General features: G+C 42.4%; 1 protein-coding gene across 2 annotated transcripts in view; it reads right to left on the bottom strand.

The window, feature by feature from the left end:
* The window catches only part of B4GALNT2 (beta-1,4-N-acetyl-galactosaminyltransferase 2 (SID blood group)), a 300,997-nt gene that overhangs the window by 136,009 nt on the left and 138,333 nt on the right, over positions 1-26,655 (bottom strand). For both annotated transcript variants that reach the window (XM_077252490.1, XM_077252489.1), the window contains exon 2: positions 3,016-3,165. In XM_077252490.1, coding sequence (XP_077108605.1) covers positions 3,016-3,165 — 150 coding nt within the window. The remainder of the gene's footprint in view (positions 1-3,015; positions 3,166-26,655) is intronic.

Raw genomic sequence — 26,655 nt, 5'->3', positions numbered from 1 at the left:
TGTCATGTGCTGCTCCCATCCATATGCCCTGTATGCTGCTCCATAAAGGTTGATGGCCCCCATAAGATGCTCCATAGCATAACATGCCCTGTATGCTGCTGCTGCGATGAAAAAAAATGACACTCACCTCTCGTCGCTGGGTGCCGAATGCCGGGGGCCTGAGCAGGCGGGGACACCTGCACGCTATGGGGGTCAGGTTCCAGAGTCACCGATGGCCCAGGCCCCCAGAACTTGCGATATTCACCTGTCCCTATTCCACCACTGTGCATTGCTTTGCTTTCCCGATCTCTGGCTCTGACTGTTCAGGCAGAGGGCGCACACTAACCACGTCATCGCGCCCTCTGACCTGAACGTCACAGATCGCAGAGGATACATTTTGTGAGGTAAAATACTTTAAAAAAACAGTCAGTGAAATATTTTACCTCACAAAATGAATCCACTGTGATCCCTTGTTGTAATGTCAGTATTATCTTTAACTTTCTCCCCTGCCCAGGAGATGTGGTATGCTCCGTACACGGTCAGACACAGTACATTTTTTAAATTAACTTTCGTTTGTGGGAAAACCCCTTTAATGTCACTGGCTTCCTCTGCCTGTAGACACGTCGCACATCTGCCGCCGGGATTAGCCAAATGATTCACTGCACCTGCTCGTAATTTGCGCAGGTGCAGCAAATCAGACCGCCGCCATCTTTGTGCAGACAGATAGCAGCGGTCACATTAAAACTGCACATGCGCTCCTCCTGTTCAAAGATGGCAACAGTCAGTTAATCATTTGGCTGATCCCGGCGGCGGCATGTTTGCAACTGTGTTCCGCTGGTAGTACCGCGCAAGATGCTGCGTGAGTGTGTGTGAGAGTGTGAATGTGAGTATGAGTGTGTGAGAGTGTGTGTGTGCGAGTGTGTGTGTGTGGTGTGTACGGTGTATAGAGGGTGTGTGTGTGTGTGTGTGTGTGGTGCGACAGTGTTCCGCTGGTGGTACCGTGCAATAGGTTGGTACCAGCAGCAGTTTCCATATTGAAGCACCCATCACTTGGGTGTCCCAATATGGCGGTCGGTGAACTTCCTCCACTTGGAATTCTGGGATATGGTGACATCTGGACAGAACAGGAAATGAAAACATTACAAGACATTTCTATAAATAGATATGTATGTAACATATCTATATAATTTATTTTTGTCACACCATTTTTCCATGGTCCACAATAGTGATTATAATAAGTTGAAAATCACACCCATTGAAAAAATCTCTCATTCCTTCTTCATATAAAAAGATCTATACAGAAGAGATGCTCTAGATTTTCCCTTTAGATTGTTTGAGTACAAAAGGGTTAAATCTTTCATTGGAGAAAACGGTTTAGTAGATATGGGCCCAAGTTAGCTGAAGGACATAACTGTTCCTCTCATACTTTTTACATTTTATACATATATACATACAGTCATGGCTGAAAGTGTTTTGGACCCTTTAAAATGTTCCAGAAAATGAAGTATACATGTTTTGTTATGTTAATGTCTCTTTACTCACAGCATTACACAGTACACAATATCCTCAGGATCGCAGCAAGGAACCATATCCTCTGGATTACAGTCACTAAACATGCCAGTCCACCTCCTGAGACTAGTTGCCGTAGGCGACTGCACCGTTGTGTACTCTGTGGGGTGCCAGGCTTTTCAGCTGCCTTGGCTGTTAGGTTCCGCTGGCCTGTGTTCCCTCACACAGGTGGTGTAAATGTCTTTGGTACATATGAAAACTATCACCACAGGAACTGGAGACACTGATTTGTGAAGGAGGCCTAAGGAAGAGGAAGGTTGGAACAAAGAGGTCTGTGCTCATAAAGCAGGAGAATGGCATTTGTACATAGGGCGACTGGTGTGGAAGCTGCAGGCCAACTCAGCTCACTGGAGGCTCTGTTATGTGAGTGGTCTTGTGCCACTTACAAAATGTAAGCTCCTTACCCCCATTTTGGGGATTTTTTGATGAAATGATCTTTTCCACATCTGATTTAAAGAGCTGCGATTAAGCCTTTTTTACTGTATCTTCTGTTGATAAAACTTCAAGTGTATTGAAACTACAGCACACAGCCTAATAAGTGACATCCATGGAATTAGGGTTTCAACAACTACATTATGCTACTTTCAGATTAAATAGCAAAAACCGTATGATAGAATTCCTGGAAGTGAATTTTTGTAGGTCGGAAGGTGCACTTAATTGTCAGGCCACGCCAAGTGTGGCTTGATTGTGTGCAATTGGTTTGAACAGCTAGTCTGTGCTGACAGACTACCTTTAAGGTCAGTGGAGGGAGCTCAAAGGTCATGATACTGGTTTGTGTAACTGCTAATTATTAGTGATGAACGAGTGTACTTGTTGCTCGGGTTTTCCCGAGCACGCTCGGGTGACTTCCGACTATTTGTTAGTGTTCGGAGATTTAGTTTGAATGATTTACAGCTATTTGTCAGGCTAAGTACATGTGGGGGTTGCCTGGTTGCTAGATAATCCCCATATGTAATTAAGCTGGCTATTAGCTGTAAATCATGCTGCTGAGGCGATGAAGACGTAATCTCCGAGCAGTCATAAATACTCAGAGACTTCCCGAGCGTGCTCGGGAAAATCTGAGCAACGAGTACACTCGCTCATCATTACTAAATATTAGTGATGAACAAACGTGCTCGGATAACGTTTTCTCCAAGCATATTCGGGTGTTATCTTAGGCGTGCTCGGATAATTTATTTGAATCCCTACCGCTGCATGTTTTCAGGCAGTAGACAGCCACAACACATGCGGGGATTGCCAAACAGGCAATTCCCATATGTGGTGAGGCTGTCTACCGCCACAAAATATGCAGTGGCAGTGACTGGAACATATTACCGGAGCACACCCAAGATACTTGGATAACACCCGAGCATACTTAGAAAACATGTCATCTGAGCACGTTTGTTCATCACTACTGATTATCACATCGTTATTACTACAGTCGCTTTATTATATATAGCAGTGACAATTCCGTACTCCATGTCTTACCGTTTTTTGTAATGTTTATATTCCTTCTCTCTTCGGTCTGATGCTGATTCCAGGTCACTCGTGGCCAAATAGTCTTTGAGATTATAAACAATTAATCCCTTTTGCTTGGGTGGACATGCACACATATTCTTCTTGGAGGGTATTTCATAGCTGAAACAAATCATTTACATTGGTGGATAAATTGTTATGTTGAATTGATTATTGAAGTTGTTACTTTATCTTTGGAGAATGATCTGTCCCTTCAGAGATGTAGAAGATGTCACCAAGAAAGGTCCACCACGAACTATGGGTATCTTAAAAATGTCCTTAGAATGCAAAATATCAAATCTATGGAAATTCAGTTCTAGATGACCTATGTTTACCGCAAAATATAATAAAGCCAGGGGCAGATATGCCATCAGTGCAGGTGCACCGGGGCCAAGAGGTGGAGTGGGGCTGTCGACACTGGTGATTATCCCAGCTGGATGTGTGTCCGAGGATGCAAATTCAGCTTAATTGTATTGTGGCACAGGGGACTTGCTGGCTCCCTGTGACGCTGTAATGAGCTGGCCGGCTCTGACTGTTCTGTTATCATTGACATAGAAGAATCTGTGACAGACACTGCCCCCGTGTGGCCAGAAGTTATACCTATGCCGAATGTGATTACAGAGAAACAAACTGTATTGGCTAAGCTCCCCCCTGTTATGTCATGTGACCAGGAAGGAGGGAGAGAAGAAGGAGAGCCCGGGAAACTTCTCTGTGCAGAGAGAAGTCTGTGTATGCTGGTGCCCTCCTGTAGATGCGACATAGGAGATTGCCTGGACGATTCCCCTCTCTTGAAAGCTGACTTCCAGATTGTTCCCAGCTCCCACACTGCAGAGCACTCAGCGGTGACATCTCCACAGATCCTGAACCCACGAACTGTAAGCGGGTCCTCTGTTGAGAGGCCGAACATTCCACCTCTACCTGCCGTACCCCAAGGACTACAGTTTGGACCTGAGAGACGGAATTTTGTTTAATCCCTGTTGTTTTTCTCTTCGGCTGGAGCGTCTCCCTGCAGTGACAGGCCTGCGACGTGGGAAGATAACCTTCTGGAGCAAAGAGACTGGTAACGTGTGGATAGGGAAAGTGAGGGACAGTTTGTATTACACGTTATTTTTGTGGATAGGCATATTTTGTGTTGTTTATTATTGTGTTCCGCTGTATTAAGGAAAAATGTATAACAGTAAAGATATGTTTGATAAAATGGAATCTGGGTGTGGAAGTTTTGCTGAGCCAGATCATGGATATACATGGGCGAACTTGCCCTCGGTCACTTCACCGCAATACATGCCGCCGGCAAATTAGAAGATTTGTTTGTTTTGTTAAAATGATATAATGCCATGGAAGTGCCAAAATCTGGAGATGATTTTTAGTGATGAGTAGAGATGGGAGGAGCCCTGGATATTGGGGTCTAGCGAGTTCAGCCAAACAGTTAAAAAAAATTAATAAATTGGGTTTGGGTACCAGAACAGTACCCGGACCCCATTCTATTGAATAGGGGGCCCAAACATCCAGTGTTTGCCACGCTGTCATGTACATGACAGCACAGCAAACAATGCTGCTGATTGGCGGTAATATCATTACCGCCAGTCAGACAGCCACGGTTCCTACACAAATGACAGCGTGAGCCCGCAGCTGTGATGGGAGGTAAAAAAGTTTACCTCCTGTCACTAGGATTAGCTAATGGGACTACTGCCACCATCAGCCAATGCCTGCTGCTGCTAATAACAGTAAGAGCAGGCGGCGACTGATGGGAGTATTCATCAGCTGGCGCCTGCGCTCTAAATAAATAGTAATAAAAAAAGGCATGGGTTCCCCAGTATTTTTGATAACCAGCCAGGCAAAACTGACGGCTGTGGGCTGCCACACTGAACCAGCCTTGCTGAAGTTGACAGCTATCAAGAATAGAGGGGTCCTTGCTGTTTTTTAAAATAATTTAAATAAATAATTAAAAATTCAACATGGGTCCCCAACCATTTTTGACAACCAGCCTTGCTAAAGCAGACAGCTGGTGTCTACCCACATCTAATAGACGCACCTTTTCTGGGTGGCTGTGGGCTGCTATTTTTAGGCAGGGGGGAGCAATATCCATGGCCCCTTGCCATACGGAGAATACAAGCCCCCACCTGTCTGGTTTGGGGCCAAACCTAAACTGTAATACAGACTTCCTGGTGAAGTCTGTGTTCATGTCCGATATGTGTTTGATACAGACACCAAACTTTACTGTTCAGGTTTGCCCATCTCTAGTGATGAGCAAACCCGTGGATGTTTGGGTTTGCTGAATATACAATAAAAAGCTTGGTTTGGGTTCGAAGTTTACCCCGGAAATGAACCGAATAAGAGTCAATGGAGACCAGAACTTCGGTACTTTAAAATGGTTGCAAAATGGTCATAGCCAGGGCTAGGGTATTGCAAAAGGACACTAAATGTGTGTAAGAGAAGGTCAAACAATTGTGGATAGGGAAATGACAAAGGGATTCTGTCACCATAGCAATCGTGGTAAAATAGGAGAGCATAGTGTGAGCGTAGGGAGAGTGAAAGGAGCATAAGGACAGTGATAGAAAGTTATAGTGAATGTTGTTTATTCCGAAAAGCTCTTTTAACTCCTTAGCGACCAAGCCTATTTTGTACTTGATGACCAAGCCAATTTTTACAATTCTAGCCACTGTCACTTTATGAATTTAGAGGTTAGAGGTTATAGCTCTGGAACGCTTCAACGGATTCCATTGATTCTGTGATTTTTTTTTCATGGCATATTGTATTTCATGTTAGTGGTAAAATTTATTTGATATGACCTGCATTTATTTATGAAAAAAATGGAAATTTGGCAACAGTTTTGAAAATTTTGCAATTTTTAAACTTTTAATTTTTGTGCCTTTAAATCAGAGAGTCGTGTCACACAAAATAGTAAATAAATAACATTTCCCACATGTCAACTTTACATCAGCACAATTTTGGAAAAATATTTTTTTTGTTAGGACATTATAAGTGTTAAAAGTTGACCAGCGATTTCTAATTTTTCCAACAAAATTTACAAAACCATTTCTTTTAGGGACTACCTCACATTTGAAGTGAGCTTGGGGGGTCAATATGACAGAAAATACAAAAAAGTGAGAATTCTAACAACTACACTGCAAATGAACATTTTACTTTTCTCACAAAAAATTTACTGACCCTGTTTGTGGGGGGAAAGCCACTATTTGGATGCATGGCAGGGCTCAGAAGGGAGGGAGCACCATTTGACTTTTTGAACGCAAAATTGGCTAGAACCAATGGCGGGCGCCATTTCATGTTTGGAGATGCCCTGATGAACTTAAAAAGTGGAACCCACCAATCCTAACTCCAAGCCTAACACAGCCCTAACCTCAACCCTAACCGCAACACACCCCTAACCACAACCCTAACCCCAACCCTAACTCTAGCTCAACCCTAACCCTAGCTCTAACCCCAAACCTAGCTCCAAGCCTAACACAGCCGTAACCTCAACCCTAACCCCAACACACCCCATCCCTTGCCTCAACCCTAAACCTAGCCCCAATCCTAACCCTATCCCAACAGAAAAAAATATATTTTTTAATTTTATTATTTTTACCTAAACTAATGGGGTTATAAAGGGGTGATTGATTTACTTTTTTTATCTTTTAGCCTCTGACTCTGTCCCAGACTCCACAAGGTTCAGCCAGTGTGCCATAAGGGAAACGTAGCATACCTGTCCACAAGAACTTGTCTACGTGTCTGTGGTAAAGTAGACCTTCCCTCTGACTGTGTTGGCCTGAGCACTGCACACTGGGAAAAATAGTGTTGAATGGTAATCGAGTACCGTGGGGCTGCCACCGCCAAGACGTCATGGAAAGACTCAGTTCCCACAAGCCAAAATGGCAACATTTCTAGGGTTACCAATCTGGCTATGTGGGTGTTTATCTTTTGAAGGAACAGATGAATGACCTCGGGGAGACCAAAACATCCAACACTGCGGAGACACCATCATGTGTTTCTCAACGCAGTGATCCAGAACACTTAACCCAGCTGTTTGTGGATGGATACCATGCTTGGCATAGGTGGTCTTCCTTTACTGGATATTCTCCTTTATTGGATGCTGCCCTTCCCGTGGTTGTTCCTTCCTGGAGAAAGGCCTGGCTATTCATTGCTTGCGTTGAGAAACACGTGATGGTGTCTCCGCAGCTTACTTTACATGCTTTTGCATATTTCCCATAAGGGATGGGGGCAGTGTTCTGGATCACTGCGTTGAGAAACACGTGATGGTGTCTCCGCAGTGTTGGATGTTTTGGTCTCCCCGAGGTCATTCATCTGTTCCTTCATAGCCTTTCACCAGGCACTGCTCCTAATAGCCAGTTTCCTACTCCACACTGATGAGGGGCAAAAACCCCGAAACAGCTGTTTGTGGATGGATACCATGCTTGGCATAGGTGGTCTTCCTTTACTGGATATTCTCCTTTATTGGATGCTGCCCTTCCCGTGGTTGTTCCTTCCCGGAGAAAGGCCTGGCTATTCATTGCTTGCGTTGAGAAACACGTGATTGTGTCTCCGCAGCTTACTTTACAGGTGTTTATCTTTTGGCCTGTGGGTGGATGGGTTGATATTTCTGCTTCCTGTTAAACGTCTGGGGCAGGGACAAGTTAATGCTGCGCTGGTAGAACGAACTGGACGTGGTTGCTGACTGAGCAACTGTAGGTTGTGGGCAGGAGGCATCAACGCCTGCTTCATGGACAGCAGATTGGGGAGGCCGTTAACACAGGGGAAGGGGCAGTGGTTTCATCATCAAAGATTTTGTACCCAGGGGTTCCTCCCACCTAGAGTACTTTGGTGCTTGTCTGCCACGTGCTTTTGCATGCTGGTGGTGTTCAGGCTTGCAGTGTTCTTGCCTCTTTTTAGCTTGGTTTGACAGAAGATGCAAATTACAGTTGTTTTGTCTTTGGAATTTCAGAAAAAAACTGCCATACTGGGGAACAACACACCCTTGGCCTGTTATCTAGCCAAGGGTGGGGGGCTCTGTGGAATGTAAGCCCGCAGGGGCAGGGTCACCTCCCCTTTGTATCAGTCTGTCATTATTAGTGTTTTTACTGTGATATCTGTAATTTGTTTGTAACCCCTGCTCATGTACAGCACCATGGAATCAATGGTGCTATATTATTAATATTATTTATTCATAACAGTTGACAGCTTTCTCTCTCTGGTCAAACCACTACCTCTTCTTGCCTGTTTTGTGCTATGGACCAATCCCTATCTGCACTGCTGTGCTTGCTAGGCATGCCACCATGTCAGGATGGATCAGTGGCCTCATTATCGACCACATCATCTTACAATTCCTCAATCTGATCCTCCTTCTGAGTTGCGATTTTAGGTTGACCTGATAGCAACTGTGCGTCATGATTATCCTCCTCCTCTTTAGACATGAATTGACCTTCCCCCAACGTGGCTTTCTACTGACCGTGGGTCAAATGTTTGGGCATCACTGCACTCCACCTCCTCATGACCCTCTTTAATGGTACAGGTTGAAAAGCAAAATTAAAAAAAAAAATATTAACCCCTTTACCCCCAAGTGTGGTTTGCACGTTAATGACCAAGCCAATTTTTACAATTCTGACCACTGTCCATTTATGAGGTTATAACTCTGGAACGCTTCAACAGATCCTGATGATTCTGACACTGTTTTCTCGTGACATATTGTACTTCATGATTGTGGTAAAATTTGTTTGATATTACCTGTGTATATTTGTGAAAAAAACGGAAATTTGATGAAAATTTTGCAATTTTACAACTTTGAATTTTTATGCCCTTAAATCACAGAGATATGTCACACAACATACTTAATAAGTAACATTTCCCACATGTTTAAAAAAAAAAAAATGAACATTTAACTTTTTTTTCACAAAAAATTTATTTCAGCTCCAATTTGTTTTATTTTACCAAGGGTAACAGGAGAAATTGGACCCAAAATGTTGTTGTAAAATTTGTCCTGAGTACGCGGATACCCCTTATGTGGGAGTAAACCACTGTTTGGGAGCATGGCAGAGCTCAGGAGGGAAGGAGCATCGTTTGACTTTTCAATGCAAAATTGACTGGAATTGAGATAGGACACCATGTCGCGTTTGGAGAGCCCTTGATGTACCTAAACATTGAAACCCCCCAAAAGTGACACCATTTTGGAAAGTAGACCCCCTAAGGAACTTATCTAGATGTGTGGTGAGCACTTTGACCCACCGAGTGCTTCACAGAAGTTTATAATGCAGAGCCGTAAAAATAAAAAATCATTTTTTCACAAAAATGATATTTCGCCCCCAATTTTTTATTTTCCCAAGAGTAACAGAAGAAATTGGACCCTAAAAGTTGTTGTGCAATTTCTCCTGAGTATGAGGATACCCCATATGTGGGGATAAACCACTGTTTGGGTGCATGGCAGAACTCGGAAGGGAAGGAGCACCGTTTGACTTTTCAATGCAAAATTTACTGGAATTGAGATAGGACACCATGTCGCGTTTGGAGAGCCCCTGATGTGCCTAAACATTGATACCCCCCACAAGTGACACCATTTTGGCAAGAAGCCCCCCTAAGGAACTTATCTAGATGTGTTGTGAGAACTTTTAACCTCCAAGCTTTTCACTACAGTTTATAACGCAGAGCAGTGAAAATAAAAATTATTTTTTTCGGCAAAAAATATTTTTTAGTCCCCAGTTTTGTATTTTCCCAAGGGTAACAGGAGAAATTGGACCCCAAAAGTTGTTGTCCAATTTGTCCTGAGTACGCTGATACCCCATATGTGGGGGGAACCACCGTTTTAGCCCATGGCAGAGGTGGGAAGGGAAGGAGCGCCATTAGGAATGCAGACTTAGATGGATTGGTCTGCAGGAGTCACGTTGCATTTGCAGAGCCACTGACAGGGCCGGACTGGCCATCGGGCACTTCTGGCAAATGCCAGAAGGGCCGGAGCCAGTGGTGGGCCGCTCGATCCGCCGCCCCCGCCGTCGCATTCAACTATACCGGCGTATAGACGCCGGTGCAGTTGAATGCAATGATGGAGGAGAGAGCGTCTACAGACGCTCCTCTCCCATCATTCCCCGCTCTGCCTCTGACACTGCGGGTGCGCGATGACGTCATATCATCGCGCACCTGCTGTGTCCCGGGCAGACTGCAGCTGCTGAGACAGGAGCAGGAACCAGGAAGCAACGCTGGGCACGAGGAGAGGTGAGGAGAGTTTTTTTTTTTTTCTGGACTGTGGGGCCATTCTCGGAGGAGGGGAGGGGAGGAAGAGAAGAGATGTCGGCTGTATATAGTTCTCTGTGGGCTGTGCTCTGTGCTGTATATTGCTGTGGGCTGTATATAGTTCTCTGTGGGCTGTGCTCTGTGCTGTATACTACTGTGGGCTGTATATAGCTCTCTGTGGGCTGTGCTCTGTGCTGTATACTACTGTGTGCTCTGTGCTATATATAGTACCCTGTGGGCTGTGCTCTGTGCTGTATACTACCGTGGGCTGTGTGCTATATATAGTACTCTGTGGGCTGTGCTCTGCTGTATACTACTGTGTGCTGTATATAGTTCTCTGTGGGCTGTGCTCTGTGCTGTATACTACTGTGGGCTGTATATAGTTCTCTGTGGGCTGTGCTCTGTGCTGTATACTACTGTGGGCTGTATATAGTTCTCTGTGGGCTGTGCTCTGTGCTTTATGCTACTGTGGGCTGTATATAGTTCTCTGTGGGCTGTTCTCTGTGTTGTATGCTACTGTGGGCTGTATATAGCTCTCTGTGGGCTGTGCTTTGTGCTGTATACTACTGTGTGCTGCATATAGTTCTCTGTGGGCTGTGCTCTGTGCTGTATACTACTGTGGGCTGTATATAGCTCTCTGTGGGCTGTGCTCTGTGCTGTATACTGTGGGCTGTATATAGTTCTCTGTGGGCTGTGCTCTGTGCTGTATACTACTGTGGGCTGTATATAGTTCTCTGTGGGCTGTGCTCTGTGCTGTATACTACTGTGGGCTGTATATAGTTCTCTGTGGGCTGTGCTCTGTGCTGTATACTACTGTGTGTTGTATATAGTTCTCTGTGGGCTGTGCTCTGTGCTGTATACTACTGTGGGCTGTATATAGTTCTCTGTGGGCTGTGCTCTGTGCTGTATGCTACTGTGGGCTGTATATAGTTCTCTGTGGGCTGTGCTCTGTGCTGTATACTACTGTGGGCTGCATATAGTTCTCTGTGGGCTGTGCTGTATACTACTGTGGGCTGTATATAGTTCTCTGTGGGCTGTGCTCTGTGCTGTATACTACTGTGGGCTGTATATAGCTCTCTGTGGGCTGTGCTCTGTGCTGTATACTACTGTGTGCTCTGTGCTATATATAGTACCCTGTGGGCTGTGCTCTGTGCTGTATACTACCGTGGGCTGTGTGCTATATATAGTACTCTGTGGGCTGTGCTCTGCTGTATACTACTGTGTGCTGTATATAGTTCTCTGTGGGCTGTGCTCTGTGCTGTATACTACTGTGGGCTGTATATAGTTCTCTGTGGGCTGTGCTCTGTGCTGTATACTACTGTGGGCTGTATATAGTTCTCTGTGGGCTGTGCTCTGTGCTTTATGCTACTGTGGGCTGTATATAGTTCTCTGTGGGCTGTTCTCTGTGTTGTATGCTACTGTGGGCTGTATATAGCTCTCTGTGGGCTGTGCTCTGTGCTGTATACTACTGTGGGCTGTATATAGCTCTCTGTGGGCTGTGCTCTGTGCTGTATACTACTGTGGGCTGTATATAGTTCTCTGTGGGCTGTGCTCTGTGCTGTATACTACTGTGGGCTGTATATAGTTCTCTGTGGGCTGTGCTCTGTGCTGTATACTACTGTGTGCTGTATATAGTTCTCTGTGGGCTGTGCTCTGTGCTGTATACTACTGTGGGCTGTATATAGTTCTCTGTGGGCTGTGCTCTGTGCTGTATGCTACTGTGGGCTGTATATAGTTCTCTGTGGGCTGTGCTCTGTGCTGTATACTACTGTGGGCTGTATATAGTTCTCTGTGGGCTGTGCTCTGTGCTGTATACTACTGTGGGCTGCATATAGTTCTCTGTGGGCTGTGCTCTGTGCTGTATACTACTGTGGGCTGTATATAGTTCTCTGTGGGCTGTGCTCTGTGCTGTATACTACTGTGGGCTGTATATAGTTCTCTGTGGGCTGTGCTCTGTGCTGTATGCTACTGTGGGCTGTATATAGTTCTCTGTGGGCTGTGCTCTGTGCTGTATGCTACTGTGGGCTGTATATAGTTCTCTGTGGGCTGTTCTCTGTGTTGTATGCTACTGTGGGCTGTATATAGCTCTCTGTGGGCTGTGCTCTGTGCTGTATACTGTGGGCTGTATATAGTTCTCTGTGGGCTGTGCTCTGTGCTGTATACTACTGTGGGCTGTGCTCTGTGCTGTATACTACTGTGGGCTGTATATAGTTCTCTGTGGGCTGTGCTCTGTGCTGTATGCTACTGTGGGCTGTATATAGTTCTCTGTGGGCTGTGCTCTGTGCTGTATATAGTTCTCTGTGGGCTGTGCTCTGTGCTGTATACTACTGTGGGCTGTATATAGTTCTCTGTGGGCTGTGCTCTGTGCTGTATACTACTGTGGGCTGTATATAGTTCTCTGTGGGCTGTGCTCTGTGCTGTATACTACTGTGTGCTGTATATAGTTCTCTGTGGGCTGTGCTGTATATAGTACTCTGGGCTGTGCTGTATATAGTACTCTGGGCTGTGCTGTATATAGTTCTCTGTGGGCTGTGCTGTATATAGTTCTCTGTGGGCTGTGCTGTATATAGTTCTCTGGGCTGTGCTGTATATATTACTTTGTGGGCTGTGCTGTATATATTACTTTGTGGGCTGTGCTGTATATATTACTCTGTGGGCTGTGCTGTATACTACTGTGTGGACTGTGCTGTATACTTCTACGTGGGCTGTGCTGTATACTACTTTGTGGTCTGTGCTGTATACTACTGTGTGGTCTGTGCTGAATACTGCTGTGTGGGCTGTGTTATCTACTACGCGAGCTGTGCTATAGTATGCAGGCTGTGCTGTATACTATGCGGTTTGTGCTATATAATATGCGGGCTTTGCTATATACTATGGGGAGTATATTATATTCTATGGGGGAGGCCATGTTATGTACTATGTGGCTGTGTTATATACTATTGTGGGGGTATATTATATTCTATGGGGGAGGCTGCATTATATACTATGGGGGGCTGCATTATATTCTATGGGGGGCTACATTATATATTATGGGGAGGTGGGCTGTATTATATTCTATGGGGGTTACATACTCTGGGGTGGCTGCATTATACTCTGTGGGGTGGCTGCATTATACTCTGGGGTGGCTGCATTATACTCTGGGGTTGGTGTATTATACTCTGGGGTGGCTGCATTATACTCTGGGGTGGCTGCATTATACTATATGTGGGCTGCATTATACTGTATCGAGGACTATGGGGAATACGTTATACTATATGAAGAACTATGGGGTGCATTATACTATGGGAAGTGAATTGTACTGCATGGATGACTGTGGTGGTGCATTATACTATATGGAGCACTATGAGGATTGTATTATGCTATATGGAGGACTATGAGGAGTGTATTATACTATGTGGAGGACTGAGCAGTGTATTTTAATATATGGAGGACTATAGGGAGTGTATTATACTATATGGAGGACTATGGAGCACATTATAATATATGGAGGACTATGGGGTGTATTTTACTAAACAAGTAAAATGCTGCATATTCGGATTGTTTTTGCTGGAACAAAAAGCCTTGTTGTCAGCAGCACATTGCCAGTGTAAACTGTAGATGTGCTGCTGAAAACATGATACTGTATGGTGATCTGTTAGTGATCTATTAGTGATCGTTCTGTCTCATCATTATTCCTCAGCTGGTGGAAAGAGGCCGGGAAACAAGCATTGAACAACTTCAGTATTGTCGATCAAACTCGTTTAGCGGCCTGAACTCAGCGCACGTAAATACAACAGAAAGGCTTCTGTGTGATGTGCAATATGTTAGCATTTGGGGACCCATTTTAAACTTTGCCTAGGGCCCCACTTTGCCTAAAACCGGCCCTGCCTACAAGTGTACAAAGATATTATACAGTCACCATGTGACAAGTGGGCCTGTGTAACTTCAAATGCCAGGGCTGAATTTTAGTCCCAGTCCGGCCCTGGCCACTGATGTACCTAAACAGTAGAAACCCCCCATAAGTGACCCCATATTGGAAACTAGACCCCACAAGGAACTTATCTAGATGTGTTGTGAGAACTTTGCACCCCCAAGTGTTTCACTACAGTTTATAACGCAGAACCGTGAAAATAAAAAATCCTTTTTTTACCACAAATATTATTTTTCAGCCCCCAGTTTTGTTTTTTCCCAAAGGGTAGCAGGAGAAATTGGACCCCAAAGGTTGTTGTCCAATTTGTCCTGAGTAAGTTGATATCCCATATGTAGGGGTAAATCCCTGTTTGGGCGCACAGGAGAGCTCAGAAGGGAAGGAGCACTGTTTTACTTTTTCAACGCAGAATTGGCTGGATTTGTTAAAGGACGCCATGTCGCGTTTGGAGAGCCCCTGATGTGCCTAAACAGTGGAAACCCCCCAATTCTAACTGAAACCCTAACCCATACACACCCCTACCCCTAATTCCAGCCATAACCCTTACCACACCCCTAACCCTAATCCCAACCCTAATCCCAACTGTAAATGTAATCCAAACCCTAACTTTAGCCCCAACCCTAATCCTAACTTTAGCCCCAACCCTAACTTTAGCCACAACCCTAACTTTAGCCCCAACCTTAACCCCAACCCTAACCCCAACCCCATCCCTAACCCTAACTATAGCCCCAACCCTAGCCCTAAACCTAATGGGAAAATGGAAATAAATACATATTTTAAAATTTTATTTTTCACTAACTAAGGGGGTGATGAAGGGGGGTTTGATTAACTTTTATAGTGGGTTTTTTAACTGATTTTTATAATTGGCAGCTGTCACACACTAAAAGCCGTTTTGTATTGCAAAAAATAGTTTTTGCGTCTCCACATTTTGAGAGCTATAATTTTTCCATATTTTGGTCCACAGAGTCATGTGAGGTCTTGTTTTTTGCGGGACGAGTTAACGTTTTTATTGGTACCATTTTCGGGCACATGACATTTTTTTATCGCTTTTTATTCAAATTTTTGTGAGGTGGAATGAACAAAAACCAGCTATTTATGAATTTTTTTGTGGGGGCGCTTATACCGTTCCACATGTGATAAAATTGACAAAGCCGTTTTATTCTTCGGGTCAGAACGATTACAGCGATACCTCGTTTATATAATTTTTTATGCTTTGGCGCTTTTATACGATAAAAACTATTTTATATAAAAAAATAATTATTTTTGCATCGCTTTATTCTGAGGACTAACTTTTTTGCTGATGATGCTGTATCATGGCTCATTTTTTGTGGGACAAGATGATGTTTTCAGAGATACCATGGTTATTTATATCCGTCTTTTTGACTGTGTGTTATTCCACTTTTTGCTTGGCGGTATGATAAAAAAGCGTCGTTTTTTGCCTCTTTTCTTTTTTTACGGTGTTCACTGAAGGGGTTAACTAGTGTGACAGTTTTATAGGTCGGGTCGTTACGGACACAGTGATACTAAATATGTCTACTTTTATTGGGTTTTTTTTAACTTTAGATACAGAAATGTATCTATTGGAACAACATACAGTGGGGCAAAAAAGTATTTAGTCAGTCAGCAATAGTGCAAGTTCCACCACTTAAAAAGATAAGAGGCGTCTGTAATTTACATCATAGGTAGACCTCAACTATGGGAGACAAACTGAGAAAAAAAATCCAGAAAATCACATTGTCTGTTTTTTTAATCATTTTATTTGCATTTTATGGTGGAAAATAAGTATTTGGTCAGAAACAAAATTTCATCTCAATACTTTGTAATATAGCCTTTGTTGGCAATGACAGAGGTCAAACGTTTTCTGTAAGTCTTCACAAGGTTGCCACACACTGTTGTTGGTATTTTGGCCCATTCCTCCATGCAGATCTCCTCTAGAGCAGTGATGTTTTTGGCTTTTCGCTTGGCAACACGGACTTTCAACTCCCTCCAAAGGTTTTCTATAGGGTTGAGATCTGGAGACTGGCTAGGCCACTCCAGGACCTTGAAATGCTTCTTACGAAGCCACTCCTTCGTTGCCCTGGCGGTGTGCTTTGGATCATTGTCATGTTGAAAGACCCAGCCACGTTTCAACTTCAATGCCCTTGCTGATGGAAGGAGGTTTGCACTCAAAATCTCACGATACATGGCCCCATTCACTCTTTCATGTACCCGGATCTGTCGTCCTGGCCCCGTTGCAGAGAAACAGCCCCAAAGCATGATGTTTCCACCACCATGCTTTACAGTAGGTATGGTGTTTGATGGATGCAACTCAGTATTCTTTTTCCTCCAAACACGACAAGTTGTGTTTCTACCAAACAGTTCCAGTTTGGTTTCATCAGACCATAGGACATTCTCCCAAAACTCCTCTGGATCATCCAAATGCTCTCTAGCAAACTTCAGACGGGCCCGGACATGTACTGGCTTAAGCAGTGGAACACGTCTGGCACTGCAGGATCTGAGTCCATGATGGCGTAGTGTGTTACTTATGGTAGGCCTTGTTACATTGGTCCCAGCTCGCTGCAGTTCATTCACTAGTATTCAACCTGTTGCGGACTTATATGTGCTTTGCCGCATAAAGAGACCCATAAAACTGTATTAAAAAATATATTCTTTATTTAATGTCAATAAAACAAAAATAACATACACAAGACTTGACTAAAACAAACAAGGTGTCCAAGGAAAGGAACAGATGGGCTCAAGATTGTGGATTCTATCAAAATACATATATTAATCTACATATAAAGCTGATTATTGTGGTATAGTAAAGTTTAGCTGCCATACTTATATATTATTCATAGTGAAATACATATATGATAAGAGGCTATAACTATCCTATAATGTGCTGAACACTGCATCTATCAAATACCGATGTATCCACTGTTCTAAATACAGAGTCATCCATCCCACAAATGGCGCAATCACTAGAGGGAACTATACGGCTAAAATGCAGTGTACTTACAATAAAGGGATACCCACAGAGGTCAGCTATATGAATCGAGAGCCCTCCGGTCCCCAGGGGCGCACGTGGAAGGATGTCTGGAAGTGCCATTATTGAAAAATTGAGAGGACTATTCTGATATTCATATAGTTCATTCACTAGGTCCCCCCGCGTGGTTCTGGGATTTTTGCTCACCGTTCTTGTGATCATTCTGACCCCACGGGGTGGGATTTTGCGTGGAGCCCCAGATCGAGGGAGATTATCAGTGGTCTTGTATGTCTTCCATTTTCTAATTATTGCTCCCACTGTTGATTTCTTCACTCCAAGCTGGTTGGCTATTGCAGATTCAGTCTTCCCAGCCTGGTGCAGGGCTACAATTTTGTTTCTGGTGTCCTTTGACAGCTCTTTGGTCTTCACCATAGTGGAGTTTGGAGTCAGACTGTTTGAGGGTGTGCACAGGTGTCTTTTTATACTGATAACAAGTTTAAACAGGTGCCATTACTACAGGTAATGAGTGGAGGAAAGAGGAGACTCTTAAAGAAGAAGTTACAGGTCTGTAAGAGCCAGAAATCTTGATTGTTTGTTTCTGACCAAATACTTATTTTCCACCATAAAATGCAAATAAAATGATAAAAAAACAGACAATGTGATTTTCTGGATTTTTTTTTCTCAGTTTGTCTCCCATAGTTGAGGTCTACCTATGATGTAAATTACAGACGCCTCTCATCTTTTTAAGTGGTGGAACTTGCACTATTGCTGACTGACTAAATACTTTTTTGCCCCACTGTATATATATATTTTTTTTTTCTTTATTTAGGATTTTTTTTTTTTTTTTTTTACACACACATGAAATATATATATATTTTTTTACTGTTTTACATTGCCCCAGGGGGGGACATCACAGTAAAGTGACAGATCACTGACCTGACACTTGCAATGCACTGTGCCAGGTCAGAGATCACACAGGTACTGCTCTGAGCGGCCGCTTGAAAGCCACCTCCCTGCAAGACCCGGAAGGCCCCCTGCAGCCATTTTGGATCTGGGCGAGCAGAGAGGAGGAGGTAGGAGACCCTCGGAGCAACGCGATCATATCGCATTGCTCCAAGGGTCTCAGGAAAGCATGCAGGGAGCCCCCTCCCTGTGCGATGCTTCCCTATGCCGCCGAAACACTGTGATCATCTTTGATCGCAGAGTGCCAGGGGTTAATGTGCCAGGAGCAGTCCGTGACCACTCATGGCACATAGTGCCGGATGTCAGCTGCGATAGTCAGCTGACACACGGCCGTGATAGGCCGCGCTCCCCCCGTGAGCTTGGCTGATCGCGTTAGATGTATTATGCCGTCTGTGGTCATACAGGCCCATACCACCTCGACGGGATAGTACGTCTAATGTCAGAAAGGGGTTAAAAAAAATATATAAAAAGTTCAAATCACCCTCCTTTCGCCCCATTCAAAATGAAAAAAAAAAATCAAACATATACCGTATTTTCTGGTGTATAAGACGACTGGGCGTATAAGACGACCCCCAACTTTTCCATATAAAATATGGAATTTGGGATATACCTGCCGTATAAGACGGGGGTCATCTTATACGCCCAGTCATCTTATACGGCGTGTGGTTCCCAGGGTCTGGAGGAGAGGAGACTCTCCTTCAGGCCCTGGGATCCATATTCATGTAAAAAATAAAGAATAAAAATTAAAAATATGGATATACTCACCCCTCCGACGGACCGTGGACCTCAGCGGTGCAAGCTTCTGCCTCCGTTCCTAAGAATGCAGTGAGTGAAGGACCTGCAATGACTTCGCGGTCACGTGACCGCTCACGTGACCGCTCATGTGACCGCGACGTCATCGAAAGGTCCTTCACTCACTGCATTCTTAGGAATGGAGGCAGATGCTTGCACCGCTGAGGTCCAGGGTCCGTTGGAGGGGTGAGTATATCCATATTTTTTATTTTTATTCTTTACATGAATATGGATCCCAGGGCCTGAAGGAGAGTCTCCTCTCCTTCAGACCCTGGGAACCATCCAGGATCGCTCTGTGCACACGTACCCGGCGTATAAGACGACCCCCTGACTTTTGGGACAATTTTTAGGGGTTAAAAAGTCGTCTTATACGCCGGAAAATACGGTACATATTTGGTATCACCGCGTTCAGAATCGCCCAATCAATATAAAAAAATTAACCTGTTTGCTAAAGTCAAAATGACAAAATCAAGTTTCTTTGGTCGCGGCAATATTGCATTAAAATGCAATAACGGCGATTAAAAGATCGAAACTGCACCAATATTGTATCATTAAAAACGTCAGCATGTAAAAAAATAAGCCCTCACCCAACCCGAGATCACGAAAAATGGAGACGCCATGGATATCGGAAAATGGCACACTTTTTTTATTTTATATTTTTTCCAAAATTTGGAATTTTTTTTCACCACTTAAATAAAAAAGAACCTATACATATTTGTTGTCTATGAACTTGTAATGACCTAGAGAATCATAATGGCAGGTCAGTTTTAGCATTAATAATAATAATAATCTTTATATAGCGCCAACATATTCCGCAGCGCTTTACAGCATAAGGCCATGTGCACACGTTAAGTATTTTTTGCGTTTTTTTCGCGTTTTTTCGCTATAAAAACGTGATAAAAACGCGAAAAAAACGCTTACATATGCCTCCCATTATTTTAAGTGTATTCCGCATTTTTTGTGCAAATGTAGCCTTTTTTTCCGCGAAAAAATCGCATCGCGGAAAAAAAAGCAACATGTTCATTAAAATGCGGAATTGCAGGGGATTCCGCACACCTAGGGGTCCATTGATCTGCTTACTTCCCGCACGGGGCTGTGCCCACGATGCGGGAAGTAAGCAGATTATGTGCGGTTGGTACCCAGGGTGGAGGAGAGGAGACTCTCCTCCACGCACTGGGCACCATATAAGTGGTCAAAAAATAAGAATTAAAATAAAAAATAGTCCTATACTCACCCTCGATGTCTTCCCGCCTCCACTGCATGCTGTCGCTTCGGTTCCTGTAGCTGATGTGCGGTGAAGGACCTTGTCGATGACGTCACTGTCCTGTGATTGGTCGTGAGCGGTCATGTGACCGCTCACGTGACCGTGACGTCACGGAAGGTCCTGCGCGCACAGACCAGCTATAGGAAGAGGAACGGATGCCGGTGAGGAGATGTCTGGGTGAGTATAACCTTTTTTTTTATTTTTTTTATTATTTTTAAACATTCTATCTTTTACTATAGATGCTGCATAAGCTGCATCTATAGTAAAAAGTTGGTCACACTTGTCAAACAGTATGTTTGACAAGTGTGACCAACCTGTCAGTCAGTTTTCCAAGCGATGCTACAGATCGCTTGGAAAACTTTAGCATTCTGCAAGCTAATTACGCTTGCAGAATGCTAAAAAAACGCGAAAAAAACGGAAAAAAAACGCAAAAAAAAAAATGCGGATTTCTTGCAGAAAATTTCCGGTTTTCTTCAGGAAATTTCTGCAAGAAATCCGCAACGTGTGCACATACCCTAACAGTTTCAAACACAACAGTTATAAGTAACAACGTTAACAATACAATAATTAAAGCACAATAAGACGATCCTGCTCGTGAGAGCTTACAATCTACCATGAGGTGGGGGAGATACAAAGTACAGGTGTGTATTTACAATGATGTATTTACAATGATGGTCCAGCCACCTTCAGGGAGTGGGGGATAGATGGAAGTAGTGAATGGGCTACACACAAACATAAAATGACCTTGATTAGGGAATGTGATAGGCCGCTCTGAACAAATATGTTTTGAGGGAGCACCTAAAACTATGCAAATTGGAGATGTAAGGGGGTGCTGCACTGTGAAGGGCTTTGTGGGTGAGAACAAGCACTTTGAATTGGATTCTATAATGAATGGGCAGCCAGTGTAACGACTGGCGTACAGCGGACGCGTCCGAGTAACGATTAGCTAGATAGACAACACTGGCTGCTACATTAAGGATAGACTGGAGAGGGGAAAGTTGAGTAAGGGGGAGGCCAATTAATAGAGCGTTGCAGTAGTCCAGGCGGGAGTGGATCAGGGCGACAGTGAGGCGTTTTGTTGTTTCCATAGTGAGAAAAGGGCGGATTCTAGAGATGTTCTTTAGGTGTAAGCGGCACAAGCGGGCGAGAGATTGTATATGGGATGCGAAGGAGAGATCGGAGTCAAACGTAACACCCAGACAGCGCGCCTGCTGCCGAGGTGTTATTATGGTGCCACCCACAGAGAAGGAAACATCAGGTTTAGGGAGGTTAGTAGATGGTGGGAGAAGAAGTTCAGTTTTGGAGAGGTTGAGTTTCAGATAGAGAGCGGACATGATGTCGGAGACTGCGGACAGACAGTCACTGGTGTTCTGTAGTACAGCGGGAGTAAGGTCAGGGGATGACGTGTATAGTTGTGTGTCGTCAGCATAAAGATGGTACTGAAAGTCAAATCTGCTGATGGTCTGTCCAATTGGGGCCGTGTAGAGAGAGAAGAGAAGGGGGCCAAGGACTGAGCCCTCAGGTACCTCGACAGTGAGAGGAAGAGGAGACGAAGTGGGGCCAGAGAACAGAACACTGAAGGAGTGGTCAGAAAGATAGGAGGAGAACCAGGAGAGAGCAGTGTCCTTAATGCCTAGTGACTGGAGCCTAGAGAGTAGGAGAGGGTGGTCAACAGTGTTGAAAGCTGCAGAAAGATTGAGAAGAATGAGCAGAGAGTGGTTCACCGTTACATTTTGCTGTCAGAAAGTCGTTGGTCACTTTGATTAGTGCAGTTTCTGTCGATTGTAGGGGCAGAAGCCAGACTGTGAACCGTCTAGGAGGGAATAAATGGAGAGGTAACGGGTAAGGCGGGAGTAGCCTAGGCGCTCCAAGAGTTTAGAGATGAAGGGGAGGTTGGAGACCGGTCTGTAGTTATTTGTGCAGGATGGGTCGAGGGCGGGTTTCTTTAGTAACAGAGTAATGATAGAGTGTTTGAAGGAGGATGGGAAAATGCCTGAGGAGAGTGAGAGATTAAAGATTGTAGTTAGGTGAGTAGTGACGACTGGAGAGAGAGACTGGAGGAGATTAGAGGGAATGGGGTCGGTAGTGCATGTAATTGGACGAGAAGAAGAGAGGAGCCTGGAGACTTCTTCTGTGATGGGATCAAATGTGGAGAACGAGCCAGGGGAGGTGCAGGGAGGAATGGGAGTCACTGAACTTGGTGATTGGGAGTGGATTTCCTGACCGATATTGTCTATTTTCTCTATAAAGTGGAAGGCCAGGTCATCAGCACAAATGTCTATGATAGGGGCTTGTGCTTTTGGCCTGAGGAGGGAGTGAAAGGTGTCAAAAAGTTTCTTGGGGTTGATGGATAGTGCGTTGATCAGAGTGGTGAAGTAGGTCTGTTTGGTGAGGTGAAGCTATAGGGAAAAAAATGGAGACACAAAGCGCAAAATAGGGTCTTATCCTTTAGATAACCAAGAGAGCTTTCTTAGAATTGCTCACCTGATTTTGTTGAATGAAGAGCATGTAACGATTTCGGCTGCTGCAGATCCACAAGCCGATCAACGGCCGTATGACAATATAAACTGTGCAGGAGGTGTGGGTTAAATCCGCGCTGCCTTAATGATGAAGTTCCAAGGATAATAAATTTAAAAGGTGGTTTATTCAACGCGTTTCAAGGTCAGTGCGACCTCTTCTTCAGGAAATTCCACATACAACATACAGATACAAGGTGCTTGCATTGTTTAAATACCAACAGAGTAAAAAAAAAAAAAAAAAGGCCAGATGGTCAGATGACATATGGTGTCAAAGTTCACAAAAGGTTAATACAACTTTGTTGGCACAGAATTCATTGAATGATAATCTTGCATTAATTTATATTTACAGGATATTAAATTAAAAGAGATGGTAATCAGTTGGTTAAGTTAATAGGTTAAATGTCTCTTCAATGAAAAAAGGCAAAAAAAGAACCTGTGAGATGAGATTCCCCAGTTACCAAGGTCTGCTGCATAATGCCCAGGTTACTGAGCCACATCTTTCCTTTCTTTGCATATAAAAGCTATTGATTATTAAGTTTGAATTCCACCTTAAACAAAAAATGTATTGTTAAAAAAAGAAATCTTTTATTATTAAAACAACTACTAAAAAATAGATAAAAAAATATATATATAAATTCCTGGACAGATTGTCTCTATTTCTCTTTTGGGGTTCTTCCATTCTATAACATCGTTTTTTTTTTTTTCTTCTTTCCCTTTTCCCTTTCCTTTGTTTCCTTTTTTTTCCCTTTTTTTTCTTTTTTCTTCCTCTTTTCCTCTCCTTCACTCTTACCAAGGCAAACATTGGAAGTAATTTAACTCAATTGGGAGCGACATGGCACTGAGCATTATAAAAAAAAAAAAAAATATATATATATATATACATATATATATATATATATATATATATATACACACACATACATACATATATATATATATATATATATATATACATACACATATATATATATATATATATATATATATATACACATACATATATGTCCACACTCCAATCCAGGAGATCTACACCAGTACAAACCAAACATCAACCACATCAGGGGGCTATATACACACTAGACTAATTATTTACTGAATGTGTTTCTCACAAATTAGGATATATAGATTAAATTATAAAAAATAAATAATTAAATAATTAAAAACATTGTTCATATCAAGGGACAATAAATACATCAGACTAATTATTTGATAATTTTCATGAATTAAAAATATATATATAGATTAGCATTTATAGAAAATAGAGATTACATAGACAATTCTGTATATATATATTACCAAATTAGATGAAAGCCTCAGTGATCTCATTCAGACCCTGCGGTTTCAAGCTCCCTAGTTTGTACATCCAATACACCTCCTTCCTGTTTAATTTCATAGTTCTGTTGGGAACCTTTTCAGGGATGTGATCAATGGGACTGATTTTCAAATTATTAAAATCCTTATTATGTATTAGAGTGTAATGTCTAGATAGTCCATGGGTAAGGAGGCCCTTTTTTATGTTGTGCCTGTGTGAATTTAGCCGTAGATGGAGTGGTTGAATGGTTCTACCAACATACTGTTTGCCACAAGGGCACTCAATTACATAAATTACATATTCTGAATTGCAATTCAGAAAATGAGAGATCATAAATTTCTCTTTGGTGGCAAAAGAGATAATGCTGTCTGCTTTATGTTTGATGTTTTGGCAGCATAGACAGTTTTTTGATCCACATTTATAAATCCCTCTGATTATGTTGGTAATATGATTATCCCTTGGATTGTTTAAGGGTTTCAGACGACTCGGTGCTATAATATTCCTGATGGTAGGTGCTCTGCGGAAGGTAATCTTAGGATTTCTAGAGAGAACTTTACTCAGAACGGGGTCATTTAATAGAATGTACCAGTTTTTTTGTAGAACATCACGTATTTCTTTATGTTCATTGTTATACTGTGTTATAAAATTCATCTTAAATTTTTTATCATCAGGATTTTTTACTCTGTTATGTAGTAGTGCTCCTTGATTTAATTTCATAGAATTATCAAAGGCTCGTTTTACTAGATTTGTGGGATAGTTCTGAGCACGAAATTTTTTACTCAATATGGTGGATTGTTCCTTATAATCAATATCAGCAGTGCAGTTCTTTCTAATTCGACAGAATTGGTTGTTTGGAATATTGTTTAACCATTTGGAGTAGTGAGTGACCACTGCTGAAATGAATGTAGCTATTTGCATCAACTTTTTTTAAAAATGTTTTGCTACAGATGTTGCCATCTTTTATAAAGAGTGTAACATCCAAGAAATTGATGTTATTATTATCATAAAGGGCAGTAAATGAAAGACCCCAGTTATTATTATTAATTTGCTGGATGAAATTATCAACATTATTTTCTGTGTTATCCCAAATAAATATCAAGTCATCTATAAACCTTTTATAAAAAACAATTTGTTTCTGCCATGTTTCATTTAAAATAAATAATTCCTCAAAAACCCCCATAAAAAGATTTGCGAAAGTAGGTGCTACTTTCGAGCCCATTGCGGTCCCTTTGATCTGGTGATAAAATTCATTTTCGAAGGTAAAATAGTTATTTTTTAGTATAAAATCCAATCCTTTAATTAGAAAGTTTTTTTGAATTGAGGAGAGCCTATTATCAAATTTAAGGAAGTGATGAAAACATAGTAGTCCAACATCATGTGGGATGTTTGAGTATAGTGCTGAAACATCCATAGTAAGAAAGATGTACTCAGGTTTCCATAAAACTTTCTGTAAAAGCACTAATAAATGGGAGGAATCACAAAGGTGGCTATTAAGATTAAAAACATGTGTAAACATAATTCGATCAATATATAGTGCAAGATTGGAAGTCAGTGAATTTATACCTGCAATAATGGGCCTGCCTGGGGGGTTTTGTATATTTTTGTGTATTTTTGGCAAATAATAAAAGAATGGGATACTGGGGTTTTTTACGCATAAAAAGCTTTTTTCTTTGTTACTAAAAATATTTAGAGTCAATCCTTCTGCAATGAGATCATTATATTTCCGTATGGAGGATGCATAGTTATTAAATGAACTTTTCTTATAATAGTTATTATCCGAGAGAATTTTTAAAGCTTCATTAATATAGTCACAACGATTTTGTATCACTATCCCTCCCCCCCTGTCTGCTGATCTGATCACAATGTTATTATTTGAGGCTATTTGGGGCTCTCTTCTGCGGCTATATTTGTCTTTTTGATTTCTTTTAGTAGAAAATGTCTCTTTAGAGTCAATTTCCTCACAAAAATTTGGAGGTCTAAAAAAAGGTCAAAATCCTTTGCATTATTAGTAGGACAAAAGGACAAGCCTTTAGACAGTAGTGAGTTTTCATTTTCTGTTAATTCATAGTCAGATAGGTTAAAAATACTAGAAGTTGCTCCCGTATCCGTAAAGGACGATTTCTTTATCAGTGAACCAATTTTCCTTTCTTTTTTTCTCCCTCCCCTGGATCCTCTGAAGTGCTTTTTCTTTTGCCCGGTCTTGGTAGAAAGAATTGGTTTGTGTGTGAGTTTTTGAAAACCCGGGGTAAAAAAGGAACCGTACCAGTGTTGGCTATGTTGGAATTATCTACTAGGAATGTATCATTTTTTTGCGATGATATCAGCATACTAGGTGTCGTGTCATGAATAGAGAGATCCAATAGTGATACTGGAATAGAATCAGAGAGATCTAGAGAGGAATTGTTCTTATCAGATAGAGACGTTTTATTTTTTGATGTACTGTTGGAACTAGTAGAAGGGATCATTTTATTTATATTTTTTTCCTCATTTATTTTATTAATTTGAGATTTAATATTTTCCAAATGTTTCCTTGCTTCAGATAGTGTTTGAGAATGGTTTTGAAACTTTTCATTGGACGATTTAGAGTACATCTTAGGAGTGCTCATGTTTAAATTGACTGTCCCTGACTGGTTGGTAGTTATAGGATTGGAAACAGGGTTTTTTTCAATAGTTGTT

The sequence above is a fragment of the Ranitomeya variabilis genome, chromosome 4, assembly GCF_051348905.1.
Source record: "Ranitomeya variabilis isolate aRanVar5 chromosome 4, aRanVar5.hap1, whole genome shotgun sequence".
Classification (NCBI taxonomy): domain Eukaryota; kingdom Metazoa; phylum Chordata; class Amphibia; order Anura; family Dendrobatidae; genus Ranitomeya; species Ranitomeya variabilis.
This window is presented reverse-complemented; position numbering and strand designations above follow the sequence as displayed.